Below are 19,317 nucleotides of genomic sequence, written 5' to 3' on the forward strand. Positions count from 1 at the left end.
TTTGTGCTGATACTTGAAACAGATCAACCAAGTCTTGGACGGATTGAAGGCTGGGGGTCAAACGAGTATGTCACCACCGACAGTCTTGTCGTGTAAAGAACTGTTTCCGGTGGACCTGGAGAGCTTAGTAGAGCTGTCGGGGTTCTTGTTGGGGATGTCAGCTGGTAGGCAACTAGCAACTTGTGATCTGCCAGTCACACAAGTAACTGCTCATCATCTCTGTTGGGTCTACTACACATCTGGCTCGACGGGTCGGCCCAAGGGAGTCTTGTGCGAGCACCGCAATGCGCTAGCCTACGTCCGGAACCACCCTTTCTACTCTGAGATGTCGGAGAGCGCAAGGAAACGAGGAGAGGAAAAGCGCAAGAGAATTCTGTGCGCCAGCGCTTTCACCTTCGACCCTTCTTCCGGGGATATCTTCGCTGCTCTGTGCCATGGCGACGTGCTCTGTCTTTCAAGCCGATCGAAGCTGATGGTAGACTTTGGTGAGACAATCCTGAGCTGTGGCGCGACCCATGTGTGTAGCACTCCCATCCTATGGCGGACCATCCAGGAGCCGGTAGACAAGTATACAGAGCTAGAGGTCGTTGCTCTTGGGGGGGAGGCGATGCCACGGGAGCTGGTGGAGAAGTGGGCAGATCGTGTTTGTCTGTTGAATGTTTACGGGACGACGGAAGCGACTGTCTACCAGACGATGAGGAAGATGGAGGTCGGAGACAACCCGAGGATGATCGGCAGACCTCTGACTGGAGTTCTGGTGAAGGTGATCGGTGAGGATGGAGAGGAGGCTAAGGAAGGGGAGACGGGCGAGTTGCATGTGGGAGGAGAGCAGGTATCGCGCGGTTATCTTGGACTACCTGAGTTGACTGAGAGCAAATTCTACTCGCAAGAAACAAGATTCTACAGGACAGGAGATCTGTTCCGTGTACTTGGAAGTGACATGGAGTTCATCGGTCGTCTTGATTCACAAGTGAAGCTGATGGGAATGCGGGTAGAACTGGGAGAGGTAGAAGAATCGATCAAAGCAAGCGAGGTCGTGGTTGACACCGCTGTCTTGCTCGATGAGACCAAGACGTCTCTGTCTTGTGTATGCCAGCTGAAGGACGAACTGAAAGATTTCAAAGACGACGATGTTGTCGAGAATGTGCTTCGTTCTCTTTGTAGTCGCATACTTCCCAAGGCTCTTTGTCCCAAGATTTACAAGTTCGTAGATCTTCTGCCGGTGTTGCCGACAGGAAAGCGCGACATTGTGACACTGAGGAAGCTTGTTAGCGAGGCCTCGCCTGTCCAGACGTCTGCGACTCATGGCTGGGTTCTGACAGAGATGGAGAGCAAAGTTGCGCATGTATGGAAGAGCGTCTTGGGGTTGAAAGAATCAGAAATATCTCCTCACGACGATTTCTTCCTTCTTGGAGGCGATTCTCTCGCAGCCCTGGCGGTCACTAAACGTCTCCTTCAATGGGAGCAGACAGGCTCTCTTGTAAGTTGCTTATTCATCCTGCCAGGTCTGAAGAATATCTCGGTGTAGGACGGAAACAAACCATTCCACTGGCCTGTTGACGGGGTCGTGCAAGGACCTTTATCTGTCAAATTCCTCCTCAAGCATTCGACTGTACGTGACTATAGTTCACACCTACAGGCATTTCAATATTTCTATTCACTCTCTTTCTGCAAAGACTGACCTCGATCTAGTCGTCAAGCGTCGTACTACCGTCGTCGGAGGCCGAAGGGAACATGTTGAAGAGAAAGTTTGAAGCTGAAAGCATCGAGTCAATGTTTTCTTGAGCATGCATTGACGTACAACTGCTCACTGTCGTTGCAGGGACATGAGCCGAGGATATGAAAGTAGGGAAGAGAAGGAGGAGCTTTCAAGCTCAGCAAAGAAATCTATCAACTGCTTGTATAAAGTAAGGCAGATCAACGTTACACAACCGATCTGACTGGTCGGTTGCAACAAGATTGCTCAGAAGGGCTGCTGGCTTCTAGCAGAAGTTCTGCTCCGAGACAAGCAAGTGAGACCGGATGGGTTCGTCACCAAGCATGTGAGTCGTTCAGAGCTTCGGATGGGATCTCACATTATCCCCCCGTCATCTCAGCATCCCGGGAATTCGCCGTTGCATCTTGCGGCAGCTTCTGGACACCTCGAGGTCCCTGAGAGCTCTCGCTCCCCTCGATGTGAAGGCGTTTGTAGGTTGTGAAGGCGCTGATCGAGGCAAACGCTTCTCTCAACATTGTGAACCCGGTTGGCTTCTTGCTTGCCGACGTCTAGATTTCATGGTTGACCTCACCAGGAACACGTGACCCCATTACACCTTGCTGCTGCCAACTGCGTCAAGACGCTCAAGGTGGTTCGTTCCTCTTTTGTTGACGCATCATGACGTATCGTCTCAGTACCTGCTGGACTTGGGCGCTCCCGTAAGGTGCAAGGACGCAAACAAGCAGGTGGATCATGATGCTGTTGCCGTGTGAAGCGAGCTAAGTTGAACTCGTTGCAGACTGTGCTGCACTATGCTGCAAGGAGCGGCAACCTAGAGACTATCTCAGAGCTGCTGGCAAGAGGCTCCAAGGATCTTGATGCGTCCGATAAATGGAATCGACAGCCGCTACACTGGGCGATCCTCAACGAGCATGCAGATGCCGTGGAGCTCCTGCTGAGAAATGGTGCGAAGCGAGAACCTCCGCTCATCCCGGATCGCGTGCACAGGTCGTAGTGATGATTGTGAAGTGTCGAACTGACTCCAGCTGGTGCACTCAGGAGGAGGACAAGCTTGAAGGCAGAAGGACCTGTCGAACTCTCGCGACGACTCTTCCCCCCCGATCACAGAATCAACCTTCTTCTTGAGAGCTTCAAGTAACCTCAATAAAGTTTCTATTCTGCGCATCACTATGCAGCTAGCATGAGTTGAGTCAGTTAGTTCAGTAGGATAGAGAGGCGCTCGGGCAGACTTCCAAACCCTAGACTAGGTAGTGTATGTCTGGGTGAAAGGAATTTTTGACTTTTTTTTCCCCTCCCCGACGGATCATGGCAGCGGAGAAAGCGCGATGGCTTGCTCGTCTGGGCTGTCTGATAGCAGCACAGCAAGAGGAAGAGGAAGCGAGTCAGTCAGACAGCGAGCAGAAGGTCAGCCTGTCAAGCAGCAGCGAAATCAAGTACGTGAGGGCGATGCATCGGGCACAGAAGCAATCCACTGAGTTGTTGAGGACCTTGTTTCATGCCGTCGTGAATCAGCGTAATGCTGATGAAGGTGTTTTGCTGGAGGAATGTCTGCAGGTCCCGAGACATTGTTGTTGACGATTCTAGTTTCTGCCATTCACCTGATGTACAGGCTTATGACGAGATTGAACGAGCACGAAATCAGATCAAGGTTGAAGCAGACCAAGTTTATTTGAACCTGTTCTCTTCAATCCTCTCCGAAATCGAACGATTTGCAGTCACCAATCACTCAACATCTCAACAAGACGGCAACGAGATAGGAAAGATCGTCTTATCTCTGGTAGTACAAAACATCCAAGTTCTTTCCCGATGATTGCTGCAGAACATCATGGATACCGCCAACATATTTGATGCATGTTTGGAACAAGAAATAGCATGCGGCATAAAACCACAAATTTCTGATGTAATCCTTCACCTTCTCCACTCTCGCTTACCCGCGTTTTACAGTCTGGAAACGTGGAAATCGAGAACAGTGTCAGACGTACCTGCTGATAAGCTCTTCTTCAGACTAACACTTGGCATATTGACAGGCCTTGGTTCACTTCTAATCGAGTCCAAGAGTCAGCATCGTCTGGTTGAAGACATGTTGTGGGAAGAACGAGTACAGCTTCATAGTTCTCATATCTTCAAAGCTAACAAAGTAGTGCAGGCCAAGTGCGAAAAATTGGAGTCCAGGCTCCGCAACTTGCAGCATCGTTGTACTTCTTTAGAGCGCAAGTTCCAAATCTCGAAAGAGAGCGGAAGGGACGATGGAAGTCTCAGTTGTTCTGAAGATAACACATTCCAAGGATTTCAGAGCCCTGGCGAGGATTTCAGCAATATCCTACCTAGTCACGAGTCGCTGACACCAACCAAGTTTGACAACCTTGGAGCATCCAGCACTCTACAGGAGCATGTCAACCAGCATTTCAATAAGTACCCCAGCGACAAAATAGAAGACTTGCAAACGTCTGCACAAGAGCATACTGGATCGAATCTGCATCCTCTCACACACAACAGCGTCGTCGTTGACACTGCAGAGGATAGCGCAACTGACGTTTCTCCTCAAAAATCTTTTGCTTCAATTCTGAAAGACTTCAGAAGATTATCAGGAAAGGAGCCCAAGAAAGCAGAACAAGAGCAGGATCCCTCCGAAGTGGAATTACGACAGATTTTTGGGATCAGGTTGTCACAATCATATCCCTTCACAATAGAAGAAGCGCAGTCGGAACACGTGAAGCATACTCTGCCGGTAATGCAATCAAGGGCGAATGATTGTTTTACTATGGTACAGGCTGGTAGCATTCTTGTAGGCATCAATGGCAAACGAACTAAACAGATGGCTCGCAAAGAAGTCCTTCAACACTTTCTGCAAGGAGATGTCGTACTGCAGGTATGCTTCATTAACAAGGCTGGATTCTCATTCCTCACTCAGGTGCTGTCAAGCAACAACGACGTCGTCAGCTCTCGCATGGTTAAACCACCTTTTGCAGACAAGCCGCGTCACGTTTGGGCGTATAGCATACATTTGATGCGTGAAAACAGTTTAGAATGAAGTCCATCTCAAGAAACCAGCAATCAAGATAATTTCAAATACAGAACTGCTTTATTCTTCTCAGCCTACAGGGGTACAGATTACAAGTTTACTTGTACCTGCAATGAAAGAATCTCAGAAGAAAAATCATCCAATGCAACAGCTACCAGAAGTTTTGCTTCTTGGAAAATCCAGTGGTGTGGGTAGGGTTCATGTCTCCACCATTGACTCCGTCCACACGATGGTAGAAGGCATAGCCGTTGTCGTTGCCACTGGGCCACTTATGTATAGTCAAACATTTGCATCATGACAAAGAGGAAGAAACTCACGAAGTCGAGATCTTCCGTGGTTCTAACGTTAGCGAAAGTCTGCAACACCTGAAACATCTAACAAAGCTGTCAAGCGATCGAGACAAGGAACCGCAACACTACTTGAAATCATCTCTGATCGGACTAGCATGCTCCATTGACATGTATCAACTAGGAGGTGCAAGGAGCAATGCAAACACAGAGCACTGACTAGACTCCCAGCATCATGGGGGACATTCGCAGGAGTGCGCTTCTACTTCTATCACACGGTCTCGCTGCAGACATGGCATCGACTGTTCTATTTCCGGAGTCAAAAAAATTTCAAGAAACTAGACCGCATCCCCACTCAAGATGGATACTACTGCCAGGCACCTGACTGCCAGGCTTGAGCTCAGGGCAGAGCTCAGGGTGCGTGCCGCCGGGCCAATCGCCGGGAGTGCGGTGACCGACAGCCTCGGGCCCGGCTGCTCCGATCGGACTCACGACCCGCCGGGCCTCTACAAGACGGTTTCGAGGCTCTGATCGTCACGCTCAGCCTCAGCCGGGCGCTCCGATAGCGCACAGATTGGCGGCAGCATCGCGCCGATCGTCGATCATGGTCACACAGTACTACAACGGTGGGGGGCCGCTGGCCATCAGCTGGACGATAGTTCAAGGGCTTGACTCCTGGACAGCTGCGCCCGGCTCGGTACGCTGATCAGCTTGTAGCCCCGACTGGCACGATGAAAAGAAAACAAGAACTATGAAGTACCAGCGCAGATTTCGCACGGCAGAGTTGAATTGATTCACAACTTGATTCCGCTCCTTTATTCCCTTTCGTTTTCCCATCGCTATACCGACACGGCAGTGGACTTTCCTAGTTGTGTGCAGCATCTGCTTATCATACATACAACACGAATCGTTTTCACAGCATGGCAAAGCAGCAGATTAGCTGCACCTGAGAATGAGGTCAGAACCTACTTCGAGGGCACAAATGCTGTTTCACATTGAAGGAAATCCAGGTTGATAGTCGGTGTTTACTGTGACAGTTGTATCGATAGTTCCGACCTGGTGAAAGACTTACGAGACAAACCATCGCACTCCAGGCTTACTGCTGGCTCGTTCCATAGATCAGTGTCTCCGCTGACCTGTCAATAGCAACTTGAGGGATACGGAAAAGTCGGAAGAGCAAGGTCACCTCTGATTCCGTGATTGGCTGTCTTCTATCGGCCATGGCATCGCACGCTCCTGAACCTCAAGTAAGGTCGTCCGTATAGATCAACATAGATCTTTGAGCGAGTCAAAATCACCAAAAGCATCGACGGTCATGAGTGACTGCAACTTCCTCACGATGCCAAACTGTTGTATTGGTTTCAGCTGATTGATCGAAGAGCATGCGCCAAGATACATGCAATCGAAGCAGGTTTACATGTGCGAAGATATCAAGGTAATGACGCAAGACCAAGGACAATCAAACAAAGACATCATCGCTGTGACGAACAAACATGATAAGTTTAGTGTTCCTATCGTGAGTTCATCAAGAGGTTTCAAGGCAAACAAGTATTCTATTCTAATGGAGTTCAACATATCAACACGGGTAAGGATCATATTTGTCATGAAAGAATATCTTTTCCCAGCAAGAATGCTCCATAAATTTCATTTGTTCGGCAGAGTATCGCTCACCATGGCTCCCGATTTGGACAGAAACGGAAATGTAACCGAGAACTCGTTGTCAACGGTAAAGTAACTGAAATCGTTGACAAAACAACGAGTCAAAGGGTGGGGTGGTTGATTATTTTAAGGGGTATGTTTCTGGTCAATGATAGGGGTGATATGGTACCTTATGGTTGGTGGGGTGGCCAGGGGAGATGGGGGTGGAGAGAGCAACGGACATGGCGGGGGTCGATGGTGGTGATCGGCCATGCTGGCGGCTGCAGATGCACCGGAGAGGAGAAGATGTGCCAGATCCGCATGGTCCTCCTTCATGGCCGAGACGACCTCCTGACATGGGAGGGTTCCTGTCATCGATTGAAGGAACTGAGCGGAGAGGGAGGAAGCATTTGTACGATCCGCCATCAGGATATGTGAGTGCTCCTTTATATCCCTTCATCTGCACACTCCCGCATAATCCTTGCTCTGCAACCCAAAACAGAAGTCTATCTACTTCCTTTTTTTTGCCTATTAACGAGTGCTTGCCGCCTCTCACGTTTCTCATCAGATGCCGCCAATCAACAGGGAACAGGTCTGGAAGTCGACGAGCAAGTTTGTGCAAGAACCGAATAGAATCAGCAACCAGAAGACAGGCAGAAAGTTTGTGGAAAATGTGAGTATCACTCAATTGGCTTTGCTTCTTCCTTGAAGTCTGATCATATCACACAGTTTGCTCAACAGAATCGGGTTGAAGATTTGGGTTGGACTGGTAACTTCAACAACTACACGGGCCCTCGCCACTATGATCCAAAGCCGACGACTCTTCATCCTGATGACAAATCCAAGTCTTTCTATGTAGAAAACATGATGGGAACGAAGAAGGTGGTCCTCTCGAAGGATATGGGATTGAAACTGTACTACGACGATGGGGAAAGGCGGTGCGAAAGACCAGCCACGGAGTGGTCTCTTGAATCACTGATACAGCGAAAGATTAGAGTCCCAGATCTTGAAGATAGACGAAATGGCATCGGAGTTGCAAATCCTGGCGACAAAGGTTATGGGACAGCGGATCATGCGCCCGAGTATGCAGCCATGTTGTTGGAAGAGAACATGAGAAGGGGAAACATGTCTAGAAAGGTGATGAGTACCATAGGAAAGTCCTGGTCGCAGTCATCTTCCGATGTGAACTTGGATAAGAAGGGACGCAGAATGAGCGATTACATTCAGATCTACTGCAAAACTCCTTACCGGAAGAACTCCATGTACATTCATCGAAATGCAACGACCAGCGAAATAGCGGATCTGGCGGGAGGTAATGCCATGCCCTTGTTTGTTTCGTTTGTGTAATGTGTATCCTTGAGAAATCTTGTACTGAAACGTTCATGACAGAGGGAGGATCTCGGAAATTTCATATTCTTTTCAAGGGCAAGATAGTCCAACCACATCATCGTCTACTAGAGCTGGGAATTCGTGCCAAGAGCACCGTCGAGCTGATCCTCGAGCCCGAGCCGACTGAGCACAAGATGACATACGTTGAGAAAGAGAACCTGCGGAGGATTGAGGAAGATGTAGAGACAGTTAAGGAGCTGACAGCAGCAGAGTCAAGATTTCCAACGTCCCAGGAAGAGAAAGAGGACTGATAGAGTACATATAATTGATGATTTGGTTTAGTTAATCACAGCTCTTTGAATCTACATGGCAGTGTAAAATATGTCCAGTAATGTTTCACGGGATCCTAATGTCCGTTAGAATGTGATTTAGTAACCGGGCCTGAGTGGAAGTCAGTTGCCTGGAAAGGATAACAGGGATTCCCTTGCCTGTGCAGGAGTCAAATTCAGACGATCTGCAGTCTGATGCAGATTCGAAAATGACGTGCCGTCGATTTGCAACGCATCGTCAATCTGTAAATCGCTTATAAGCCACTGCAGGAAACTTTTTGTTTGTGCAGAACTCCACGAGAGAATCTGCAAGAAAGATCAAGGTGCAATCGTGGCAAACGACAAGCGTAACCTCTGGAGGTAGATACGGCCACGGAATGACTCGCGATGATCGATACGCTCTTGATGACTCCTCCTGTATCTCCTCCTCGCCTGATGTTGAAGGTTCGGCAGCGGTGTTGAGAAGAAGTTTTAGAAACAGATAAGTCTCGTTCGATTTGACTTGCGAGAAAGGCATCTTGTATTTTCGCTTGACAATGAGCTCAAGCTTGTCAGAGTATGATGATTTGATTGTCGATTTGATTATGTTCATGCTTTCCTGCCACCTGAATGACACAACCATGAGTTTCTTCTCCTCCTGACCAAAAGCTCACCTCCTGTTGACCAGGCATTCAGCATTGACCGCCACGAGCTCGTCGCGCAATCTGAATGGTACATCCTCGTCCAGCACATGGAGAATCGGTTGAACTTTCTTCACAAGAATTGCCATTCTGTGTGATGTGGAGGTGATAGGTTCAATTTTTGATGTCGGCGACGTTCTAAACCCCTCAGGTGCTACTTCACAGCAAGTAGAGATCTGATTAAGCCCAACAGTGATTCCTAGCTCGCTGATCAACTCCTTGGCCGTCTCATCATCCGAGCTGCTATGATGCTGCTCATCAAGTGAATGTCTGTACGATGGTTGAGTTTCAATGACTGTTGCTGGAGTGTCCTCCGAGTTCGCGGATTTTTCCTTGCTGTACATTCCAGGGAGTGAGAAGAACGAGATGGTTTGAATAGGAGCCATACCGGTTTTGTGCGATAAACTCTTCCGAAGTCAATAGGATCTTCTTTTGGCGCCGGACTTTGGAAGTAGCAAGGTAATATTTTACCTGTCGAGATGCATTATTATTAGTGCAGATTCAAGAAAACAGCAAAGGTGTAAGTTAAAAAATTCCACCCTCTCCGAGGCATCAACATCTTCTTCTGTCTAACATTGAGATATGTTTGAGAGGTGTGCATCCTTATTGTCTTTGGATCTCAACATCAAACCTTTCTTCTTTCCTGCTCCATCGCAATCATCACAATGCTTACCACGTCCTTCATGTGGTCGCCATCTTGTGTCGTTCCCCCAGAAAGGGTGTTGAGGGTGGGGTAGCATCGACACCCGTTTGGATGACATTGGTCGTTGCGGAAATGTACCGGGTACAAGAAATAAACTACCCTACCCTCGGATTGCTTGCATCGGTGATTGAGATTCAATCGGGGGACAAGACAGTCGCAACACCTTGACTGATATCCTTGGGGTCGATTATTTCTGCCCCAAATTCTTGACTATGTCTTGCTCTGAGGTGAACTTAGCACCAGCACCCAACAGCAGCGATCTTGTCAAGGTTTTTACTGAGTCTTGAAGCGAGTCTTGAAGCGAGTCTTGACTAGTTTGACTTGTTTAATCTCCATCATGACAATAAATAAAACATCAGGTTTCGTCGCATGTCAACGTGACACATCAATCATCATCATCATCATCGGAATTGTCTGAGACCGATGTGTCTGACAACGTCACCGAAGTGACCGAAGTGACCGAAGTCGCTGATAAAGTATCTTGTGACTCCTCCTCCTCAGCCTCCACCTCCTTCTCCGCGGTTTCTTCAGATGTCAATGCGCATGATTTCGCCATTTCCTCCCTCGGTGATGGTCTGCAGGGCAGATGAGAACGAGCTTGTATCGGAGATCACTCACCTGATTGTTGGATCAGAGTTCTCAACAAACGTTTCGTTGTCCACGAAGTTGTGCAGGTATGACAAGACGTCGTAGGCCGCTGCGCTGGCATCCCTGCAGGCATGCATGAGCGCTACATCCCACACAGCCGGCGCGTACGCAGGAGAGGAGGGGTCCAAGGAGACTTGAATGTAAACTTCGATCACCCGGGAGTTTGCGATCTCTCGGAAGGAGTTGACGGTGTAGTCCTCATAGCAGAACTCCGGAGAGCTGTTGGGGGACAACAATCAAATCATCGGAGAGAAGAGGTCGCAGGTCGCAGCGGGAAGAGGAGGAGGGGTTCAGTGAAGTGATGAGCTACCTGCAGTGCAAGCAGACGGTGGAGATGGCTCTTGCTCCCTCCTGTCTGAGCTGGTAGGGCCCCGTGAGGCAAAGGGAGATCACTGCGCTCAACCCCCCTCGCTCCAGCACGTATCGCACAGTCTGCGGCTCTCCGCCGTAGATGACCGCGGCGATGGTTCGCATGCCCTGGAAGGTGAGGATGAGGGGGGCAGGAGTAGAGAAGTAGAGAGAGAGAGAGAGAGAAAGAAGTAGAGAGAGAGAGAGAGAAGTAGAGAGAGAGAGAGAGAGAGAGAGAGAGAGAGAGAGAGAGAAGTAGAGAGAGAGAATGTTCGGAAAGGAGGAGAAAAAAGTGACGGAGGTGGAGGAGATGAGGGAGGAACAACCTGCCATTCGAGGTGTCGAGGCCTCTCTGAACTTCTCTCTGCCAGCTGCTCTGGTGTGAGCGTTTCTTCCGGGAGCGCACGGAGGATGTAGCTGCGCAACGACAGACGGGATATCTCCTTCTCTCCCCTGCTGATCCTCAACAAGTCTTTGAGGGCCTTTCTTGCGCAGAACTCGGACGCAGCGTGATCTTGAGCAGCGAAGTACATCAAACTCTTGCATCCTTCATAGACGATGGTGTAGTCGTCTGTGTATCCTTGAGCGATCGTTTCCAGGAGGTAGTCAAGCACGTTGTCTTGCATGAGACTCTTCTTCACCTCCATCAGCTCCCTCCCCTCGAAGTTCTTGATGAACATCCCGATGGCAGCGCAGGCAAGATTCTCAACCGTCTTGCCGACGTCGCTCTCTCGTATCTTGATCAGATCTCGAGCGATGTGCTCCTTCACCAGGTACTTCATCTGGTCAGCAAGGTGAGACAGCGCCGCGATGATCATCATGCTGTTGGTGATGACGAGAGCCTCTTGCCGCCTCACGAGGATCAGCAGCGCGTCCAGCAGCCCCAGGTCGCAGACTTTGACCGCATGCTCGTCTCTCACGCACATGTAGAAGATGCAATTCAGAGCCCTGCCCACCACGTCCTCTCTCTGCGCAAAACTCGCCAGGTCAACCAGCGTGACCGGCAGGATCGGATGGTTCAAGACAACTTGTAGCAGCTTCGGCTCGTGGCAGAGGAACTTCGAAAGGACTTGCATTGCAGCTGACTGCAGCTCGTCATGCCTTGCTCCGATCATCTTGACGATGTACTCGAGTGCGTTATCCTGGATGAGCTTCTGCCTCCTCTCTGGGATCTCAGCGAGAGTCCAGAGGACTCGAGCAGCAATGCTCTGGATCCTAATGTCATCGACGAGGAGGAGCTCGAGAAAGGCTCCTGTCATGGAGGAGATGGAATCCTCTGCCAGGACGATCTCGGAGACGATGGGGTCGGACAGCATGTTGGACAGCAGCTGACACCCCGAGCTCTTGACTCGAGAGTTGGATGAGGCAACCATGTTGCCAATCACTGCCAGACCTCCGATGGAAATGAGATGCATCTGAGCCGCAGAGTCGTTCTCGCACCATCTTCCCAGCGCTTCACAGGAGGCAGCCTGAGCGAGGAAGGATGAGAATCATGTCAGACTTCAAGGCTCTTTTACCTCCACATGCACACTCTCCGAGTGCAGGACGCTGTCGAGAAGGACATGCATGAAGTTGCGATGCGTCAATGCTGCCTTGCCCTCTGCCGAGTAGAATGCAAGGTTACCCACGAGGATGAAGCTCAGCCTCTGAAGGTCCTCGTTTGGCAACCTAGAGAGGATGGGTCAGTAGGGTCTCACAAGTCTGGATGACGCCATACTGGGTGAAGGAGGAGATTCTGTCCCAGATCTCGTCGTAGGTTGCGATCTCCTCTGCCTTGACTGGGTTGCAGCTCAAGTCCCGCAGCTCGGTGAGGCTCGCCATTGCTCGTTCAGGGTGAGAGAGGTCGACGATCTACCTCGCTGTTGTCAACGGGGCAGGAAGAAGACGTGAAGTACCAGGCCTGCGACACTTGAGTGCGTGGAGAAGGAGAAGCTGTGGACGGTGCTCGACGCTCTCCTCCATTTCAACAGCCATGCGATTTCAAACTTGCCGGCAAGATATTTCCCGATCTCATCCACGTGATCTCTGCAGCATAAGTGAGGAAATCAGAAGCAATGACGAAGAAGAGCTCACTTGCTCAGTGCAGCTCGGTACGCAATCAATTCCGCCAGGTTTCCATCAAAGAAGTGATGCCTTTTATGCTCTGAAAGGATGCCCTCTACCTCCACCACGCTCCTCCCAAGATATATCTGATCGATAGAGAGATCTATGGCCTCGTTCTCTTGGCTCCTGACAGAAGAGTTCCTTGAGGACATTCTGCTCTTCATTCTCTGCTTGATCGGGTCGTTCTTGTCGTCTACCTCTGTTACCAGAGTCCCAGGAGCGATAGCATCGCACTCGTCACCGTTGATCCACCATCTGACTCCCGTCTTTTCCTTCCTCACAGCAATGATCTGCGTCCTTTCCATGTCCACGTTGAGAGGAGACTGCCTAGCGACGTTCCCGAACAGCAGGGTGTAACATGATTGCCCTTCTTTGAGGTCAGCGCTGATTTCAATCCTGAACTTGTTGCTGGTATCGATGGCAGCCTGTCAGAAAGGTCAACTTGCAGAAGCGTGCAAGGAGAATCATTCACTAGCAGAGGCCAGGGCGCCGATCCCTCAGTGCATCGAGACAGGACGACCACGAAGATTGTGAAAGAGGAGTCTCGGATATCACCTGGTTGCGTATTACATGTGCTCCCTCTACCCCTTTCACTCCTTTGGTTACCACTCAGCATGTCAAAGAACATGCTGTTGCCAGCCAGGCATAAGAACTGGCTCTTGCCATCGAAGCTTATCACAGGATGGATTCCTGTGTGCCATGGAATGAGTTGAGTGAAGAGAGTGGAAGAGGTTCAGCTTTGCTATGGGGTAAGATTGTCACCAGCTCGATTTCTGTGAAAGGTGGGCCTCAACTCAGCGATTTCTTGAGACGCGCGCTCAGGGCGAGCAGCAGGGATAGGTGTGACTGGCGGATGCCATCCGGTCCTCCACGGTCGTGCTGTGCAGTAACAATTCAGAGCAGTTTGACGGCTGAGATCATAACGCACCCTCGTCTTCGATCGCCTCTACTCGACCCTTCTCTTGCTGTCCCCTCCTTTCAAGCTGTAACCCCAGCGTCACCATTCCTGCCCGCATGAACTCGGAAATTTCATTCGCGACCTGCTCGAGATTGAACCAGAGCGCCAGAGATGGCTCGTTCCTCCATGGAAGGGGCTTGGATCTTACAGGCTGCGGAAGATGAGCATCCGACGATGATTGAGAGTCGAGCTACCTCCTTGTACGCTAACAATGGCCTTGAAGGGAGAAAAGTGAAGGGGCCTGGACGCCTCCTGTTTTTCGGTCACTAAATGAGTTTTCAGTGCTTGCCCGGGCCGCTTAGTGGCATACCACCCTTGCTTCTCCTCTCTCTGTCTCTGCTCTCTCCCTCCTCTCTCTGTCTCGCTCGGACCTGCGTGTCGTCATCCGGCCATGGCTTCAGTATGAAAGATGTTCAACGGTTGTGAGATCCAAAAAAAAACATCATGGCACCGGTGTATGAGGGCGATGAAACAAAACGAGGGCGATGAGTATGTCGGGTGGGGGATGAGGGCGTGTGCGCGAAAGGGCAGCATGGCGAGGGGGAGGGTGATGGTGGTGATGGCTGCCGCCGCTGCCTGCTGCATCGCCATGTCCTTGTACTTTAAGGTGACATAGAAGATGTTCTGACTGCATGTTGACTCTGACTTGTTGATGGCAGGGCGAGGGAAACGAGCTGGTGGAGTCCGACTTGCACGTTTACCCAGTGGATGCCAAGGCTGTAAGGCAATATTTGAGCCACCAGCAGGATAGTTCTCTTCATAGCAAACAGGCGAAAGTGAGAGCATCTCACGCAATGCTCAAATCACAAAGAAAATCTCGAGCAAGGAATGCAGTACCCCGCGACCGATTGCGAATCGTGCCCAGGAGGCAGTCGCAGATGTTGTCGGATGACGTGGATGCGCTTGATGGTAGTCAAGGTGTCGTCCATGCTGAGCCATTGGAAGATCCCACCACTCAACCTGAGAATGTCTACACTGTTGCCGGTACGTCATTCCCGACCAACCTCAACCTCGTTGCTCCTACTCAGTACGCAGCGTCATCGGGGAGTGAAGAGAGCCCAGCCAACACTGAGAGTGAGGAGGCGGCTCCTGCTTCAGACGACTCCAGAGGCAGCAGTGAAAGGCCATGCACGGGTCCAGTTCGACATACCGATACAGACGATTGCGTGGCGAAGAAAGCCATGGCGCAGGCATTGCAGGCCGAGAAAGATGTCATGTCTGTAGACAGCAACATCGACACGACATCCAAGCACATTTCATCTGTGGAGCAGTGGGAAGAAGATGAACATGATACGATCAAGAAAGATTTGACAAGGAAGTTCCATGCTTTGGATCGTCTTCTCAGGAAGCAAGACCGATTGCTGGACACAACAGATAGGCGAATCACGAACGGGGACCAGATTGCATCATCAAAGATCAAGCTGTTCAAGAACGATGAGATTCAGCATGTAGAATCGATCATCAACAGGGCAGAAAAACTAGAAAGCGAGGTAAGCCGTGTCTTGCCGTTACTCTCCTGTGGGATCATAACTGTGGGTCATAACTTGTGTGTGGCAGGGTAAATTGATCTCACAAATGCGAGGTCCTCCCGGCTTTCCAGGGCCTCCAGGGCCCCGTGGCGCTCAGGGCGCTCAGGGTATACAGGGGCCGCGCGGACCTCCCGGGGATGAAGGCACTCCTGGAGAAGTGGGAAGACGAGGTTAGCCCAGCGACTGTACCTCTTTCTTTGTTCATGGGCCCTGACTCTGACGCTGACTCTGACTCTGACTCTGACTCTGACGCTGACTCTGACTCTGACTCTGACGCTGACTCTGACTCTGACTCTGACTCTGACTCTGACTCTGACTCTCACTCTGACTCTGACGCTGACTCTGACTCTGACTCTGACTCTGACTCTGACTCTGACTCTGACTCTGACGCTGACTCTGACTCTGACTCTGACGCTGACTCTGACTCTGACTCTGACTCTCACTCTCACTCTCACTCTGACTCTGACTCTGACTCTGACTCTGACTCTGACTCTGACTCTGACTCTGACTCTGACTCTGACGCTGACGCTGACGCTGACGCTGACGCTGACTCTCGTCCTCTCCTCACTCCTGTCGTGCAGGTCGAGGTGGAAGCCCAGGGCTGGAGGGAAGAAGAGGACCGGCAGGACACTACGCGCATCTGCGGGTGATCGGCGACAATTCCAATCAGGTCCAGTGTTGATTGCGTGGTGAATGGTCGGCTGACAAGGATGGCAGGGAGAACGTGAGCAGCAATCTTACGAGAAGTTCAAGCGAAGCCTGGACATTATGAATAGCATTATTGATAGGTTGAAATCTGCTTCACAAAACAAATAACATCTTTATTGAACGAATCCATCTGCTCCTTGTTGGATACAGCTGTGAGACCAAACGCGCAGTCGATGAACAGAGACATAGTAGACAGAATCTCTGAACCCTTGACCACGCGCTATTCTCAGCCAGTCTTGTCGTCTTTATTTAATGCCTTGTAACTTAAGAAGCAAAAGTGCGACTATCTGACCACTCTCCTCGTTCCTCCCATCCCTGTCTTGTCTTGATCTTCTGCATCCTCTTCTTCTCCCCTCGCACTTGGCTCAACCAGAGAACTGGAGGTTGTTTGGCGGGTCCATGGTGAAACCAAAAAAAAATTCAAGATTAGTCACAGGGCTCATCAAGGGGCGAAATAGAAATGCAGGAGCTGGTGGGGCGGCGGCATCAGGCCATCGAGCCCACCCTGTCGGTAGACCACGACATGGAGCATGACGAGGACCAGCTGAGGTCGATCTCCGACCTCTCCGAGGACACCAGCGGCTTCTGCTCTCCCAGCGCGAGCAACTTGACTGCCCCTAGCCCCTCCTCCTTCAAAGTTCGCGCAGCCGAGAGTTTCTGCACCTGCCACTTCCTCCCGGTCAACGAGCTGTTGGGCAAGCACACGGTCGAGCAAGGGGATGGAGTCGTCCTGGAGGGTGAGTGGATGAATGGCAAGATGAATGGCAAGGGTACTTTGCAGAGCGACAAACTAGGGTCATACGCAGGGGATTGGTCGGATGGTATGATCCATGGCAGGGGAACATTCTACTTCCTTGATGGGCAAATCTTCGAGGTACTTGAGATTGAATGATGCAGGTCTTGTTTCTGGGAAGATCCTGACGCTGATGTCTCCTACCTCTCTCTCAGGGACTCTTTGTTCATGGAAACCCAACCAACGGAGTGATGAAGAGGTTCGAGATACGTCAAGAGCGGAGCTAGTTTTTGACGACAGCTTGCAAGCAGAGTCGATGGTTCCAAGGATCTGGTCAAGTTCGACGGGACCAAGTCAATCTTCGATCCTCACTTGCAGGGCCTCAGCGACACCTCAGACCCTCGGCCAGGTCCGGCAATGGAGCGGCCGCGTGAAGGAGAAGCGAAGTCTTCCCCAGCCATCATGGTCCCTCCTCTGCGATTGCCGACTGAGAAAGCAGAGACAAGGTTCCCCATGCGCTGCAGTTGCCATGGCAGGAGCGTGCAGGAGATTGTCGGGAAGCACACAGTGGAGGCCTCGGACGGTCGATTCTACCTCGGAGAATGGCAGGACGGGTTGTGGCATGGCAAGGGCAAGTGGGAGCACCCGACCATCGGGTCGTACATCGGTGAGTGGCATGCGGGAGTGTTTCATGGGAGGGGCAAGTTCTGCTGGTACGACGGGTCGAAGAGAGACAAGTCAGTCTTCACGTCGCTGACGGTGAGTCAACAGCATGACATGCCTGTTCTCATCGCTGCTCGTCGCAGGGAGAGTTTGTCATGGGCTGCCCACTGCACGGGATCTTAGAGAAGGAGGATGGCACAAAGTGTCATGTGTACTTCGACGGGAAGACTTCGATCCTTGACAAATCGCTTGCGCCCGTGACGATGTACTCGATCAAGTCGACGACCTGCAAATGTCATGGGATGTCATTCGAAGGCCTGGAAGGGCATCATGTTGTAGAAGAGGCAGATGGAAGGAGGTACGATGGTCATTGGAGGCATGGAATGTGGCATGGGAATGGCACCCTCAACAACCCGGTAACAGCTTCTTACTCTTCTGACTTTGATGGTTCTGTTAGATCATCGGTTGTTATGAAGGTGGATTCTACTTGGGTTCATTCCATGGGCAAGGGAGATTGGAGCTCAAGAATGGCAAGGTGAGGAGATTCGAGAGGATTCCTGTTGATTTCCTCACTGACTGAGCCTGGCAGATTTACGAGGGGGGTTTCGACCATGGAAGATTTACTGGTGGAGGCGATCAAGCTCTTCTCACGTCATTCACATGAGAGCTAGTTTGCTGGGGGAGTCCTGACCCTACCCGAACCATTACGATAAGAATCCTAGGGATTTTATATTTCTTGTGACTCCGAGAAGTCATGTCGTCAACAGGTGTTTGCCTCTACTATTGCGAGAGATCAGCTCATCCGCACTGCTGCGAGCTTCTTCTTCGGCTTCTTTGCATTCCCTGCCTCCCACCCCTCAATGTCAATGTCTTCGTCCATACTCAGACTCATCTTCAGCGCAGAGGCCTTCGGGGTGACATCGATCTTCTTAGGAGGCTGATAGTTGGGTTGTAGTCCCAGCTGACCGAAGAAGTCTGGTTCCTCCCTCGTTTCCTTTTGCTCCATGGGCGCCATCCCATCGAAGTCTTCCAACCTCTGCAATACAGGAGGCGGCCCGGTGTTGGTGGGTTTACTGTCCCAGTCGTCGAAATGATCCCAATGAGCCCCTGCTTCAAGAGACTCCAGCGACGAGTCTCTAGGCGTGCTGTCGCTCTTCTTGGCTGCGTTGATCTTCCTCGGACAAGGGAGGCATTCAAGAGCTTTCTTCAGTGCCCACATGCCGTTCTTCCCCTCTTCTCCTACAGTCGCTCGTCCTTCCTCTTCCTCTTCCTCTTCCTCTTCCTCTTCCTCTTCCTCCCTGCTCTTCTTGTCCACTTTCCCTCCTGTTTTCTATGTGCGCGTGTTTCCTCGCATAAAAGAATCGCCAACCCAGCTGTCGAACGTTACGGATGCGTTACACATCGAAAACCTGGATGCGAATCCGAAATGCGTCAGTGGCTGGGGACGAGCGAAATGATGCGATAGGCGAGGGAGGGAGAGGAGGAGGAGGAGGAGGAGGAGGAGGAGGAGGAGGAGGAGGAGGAGGAGGAGACGGGGTGGGGGTGGGGGTGGAGGGGGAGAGAGAGAAGGTGAGGAGAAGGAGGAGAAGAGTAAAGGCGGTTGTGAAGCCAGCAAGTTGGTCGTGAGCAAGGAATAAAGGTGCAGAACAGGCGGCGAATATGATAAGTGCCAACAAGCCAGAACACAGACCCCTGTCCGAGCGGATCATTGACGATGATCAGCTCCGCTACGACCTGATGCAAGTGAGAGAGAGGATAGAAGACCTGAAACGCACTAGGATGGAGATAAGGAGAAGGCAGGTGCTCCAGCAGAACAAGATTGCAGGTGACTACCTATTGGAATCATTTTCCTGTCCGCATGTCGATCTTCCTCCTTCACCTCATTCTTCTCTTTCATTCTTCTATCTTCCCTGTTCTCCTTG

The 19,317-nt window shown here is 50.9% G+C and overlaps 8 protein-coding genes across 8 annotated transcripts; 4 read left to right on the top strand and 4 right to left on the bottom strand.

Moving 5' to 3' along the window:
* Positions 1-154: 154 nt before the first annotated feature.
* GUITHDRAFT_64869 (hypothetical protein) lies at positions 155-985 on the top strand (the record flags this gene model as incomplete). The annotated part of the gene is made up of 1 exon (XM_005840036.1): positions 155-985. A coding segment is annotated over one exon (831 nt), but the record flags the coding sequence as incomplete, so codon positions are not given.
* Positions 986-4,836: 3,851 nt separating this feature from the next.
* GUITHDRAFT_133484 (hypothetical protein) lies at positions 4,837-6,248 on the bottom strand (the record flags this gene model as incomplete). The annotated part of the gene is made up of 6 exons (XM_005840037.1): positions 4,837-4,846; positions 4,895-5,007; positions 5,057-5,104; positions 5,408-5,532; positions 6,099-6,162; positions 6,213-6,248. 6 exons carry the CDS (start codon positions 6,246-6,248, stop codon positions 4,837-4,839), a joined length of 396 nt encoding a protein of 131 aa, XP_005840094.1.
* Positions 6,249-6,992: 744 nt separating this feature from the next.
* GUITHDRAFT_150528 (hypothetical protein) lies at positions 6,993-8,351 on the top strand. The gene is made up of 4 exons (XM_005840038.1): positions 6,993-7,098; positions 7,233-7,337; positions 7,394-7,976; positions 8,054-8,351. Exons 1-4 carry the CDS (start codon positions 7,021-7,023, stop codon positions 8,302-8,304), a joined length of 1,017 nt encoding a protein of 338 aa, XP_005840095.1. The 5' UTR covers positions 6,993-7,020; the 3' UTR covers positions 8,305-8,351.
* Positions 8,352-8,703: 352 nt separating this feature from the next.
* GUITHDRAFT_150530 (hypothetical protein) lies at positions 8,704-9,709 on the bottom strand (the record flags this gene model as incomplete). The annotated part of the gene is made up of 4 exons (XM_005840039.1): positions 9,676-9,709; positions 9,391-9,473; positions 8,976-9,338; positions 8,704-8,927 (listed from the first exon to the last, which is right to left on the bottom strand). Coding segments are annotated over exons 1-4 (592 nt in total), but the record flags the coding sequence as incomplete, so codon positions are not given.
* Positions 9,710-10,319: 610 nt separating this feature from the next.
* On the bottom strand, positions 10,320-13,808 carry GUITHDRAFT_133486 (hypothetical protein; the record flags this gene model as incomplete). Its single annotated transcript, XM_005840040.1, has 10 exons — positions 10,320-10,572; positions 10,664-10,830; positions 11,028-12,170; positions 12,219-12,369; positions 12,419-12,552; positions 12,597-12,726; positions 12,775-13,229; positions 13,277-13,359; positions 13,567-13,683; positions 13,733-13,808. The coding sequence occupies 10 exons, from the start codon at positions 13,806-13,808 to the stop codon at positions 10,320-10,322; spliced, it is 2,709 nt and encodes a 902-aa protein (XP_005840097.1).
* A 486-nt stretch (positions 13,809-14,294) lies between these two features.
* GUITHDRAFT_161171 (hypothetical protein) lies at positions 14,295-16,122 on the top strand (the record flags this gene model as incomplete). Its single annotated transcript, XM_005840041.1, has 5 exons — positions 14,295-14,369; positions 14,422-15,252; positions 15,320-15,461; positions 15,873-15,961; positions 16,009-16,122. The coding sequence occupies 5 exons, from the start codon at positions 14,295-14,297 to the stop codon at positions 16,105-16,107; spliced, it is 1,236 nt and encodes a 411-aa protein (XP_005840098.1). The 3' UTR covers positions 16,108-16,122.
* Positions 16,123-16,693: 571 nt separating this feature from the next.
* GUITHDRAFT_52269 (hypothetical protein) lies at positions 16,694-17,467 on the top strand (the record flags this gene model as incomplete). The annotated part of the gene is made up of 3 exons (XM_005840042.1): positions 16,694-16,873; positions 16,948-16,980; positions 17,294-17,467. Coding segments are annotated over 3 exons (387 nt in total), but the record flags the coding sequence as incomplete, so codon positions are not given.
* A 721-nt stretch (positions 17,468-18,188) lies between these two features.
* Positions 18,189-18,614, bottom strand: GUITHDRAFT_101559 (hypothetical protein; the record flags this gene model as incomplete). Its single annotated transcript, XM_005840043.1, has 1 exon — positions 18,189-18,614. One exon carries the CDS (start codon positions 18,612-18,614, stop codon positions 18,189-18,191), a length of 426 nt encoding a protein of 141 aa, XP_005840100.1.
* Between the last annotated feature and the right edge of the window lie 703 nt (positions 18,615-19,317).

The sequence above is a fragment of the Guillardia theta genome, assembly GCF_000315625.1.
Source record: "Guillardia theta CCMP2712 unplaced genomic scaffold GUITHscaffold_7, whole genome shotgun sequence".
In the NCBI taxonomy this organism is placed as follows: Eukaryota; class Cryptophyceae; order Pyrenomonadales; family Geminigeraceae; genus Guillardia; species Guillardia theta.

Coding starts and splice junctions, on each gene's coding strand:
- GUITHDRAFT_150528 (XM_005840038.1), top strand. CDS start 7,021: ATGGGAGGGTTCCTGTCATCGATTGAAGGAACTGAGCGGAGAGGGAGG. Junction 7,338..7,393: donor GCAGAAAGTTTGTGGAAAAT/GTGAGTATCACT, acceptor CATATCACACAG/TTTGCTCAACAGAATCGGGT. Junction 7,977..8,053: donor AATAGCGGATCTGGCGGGAG/GTAATGCCATGC, acceptor CGTTCATGACAG/AGGGAGGATCTCGGAAATTT.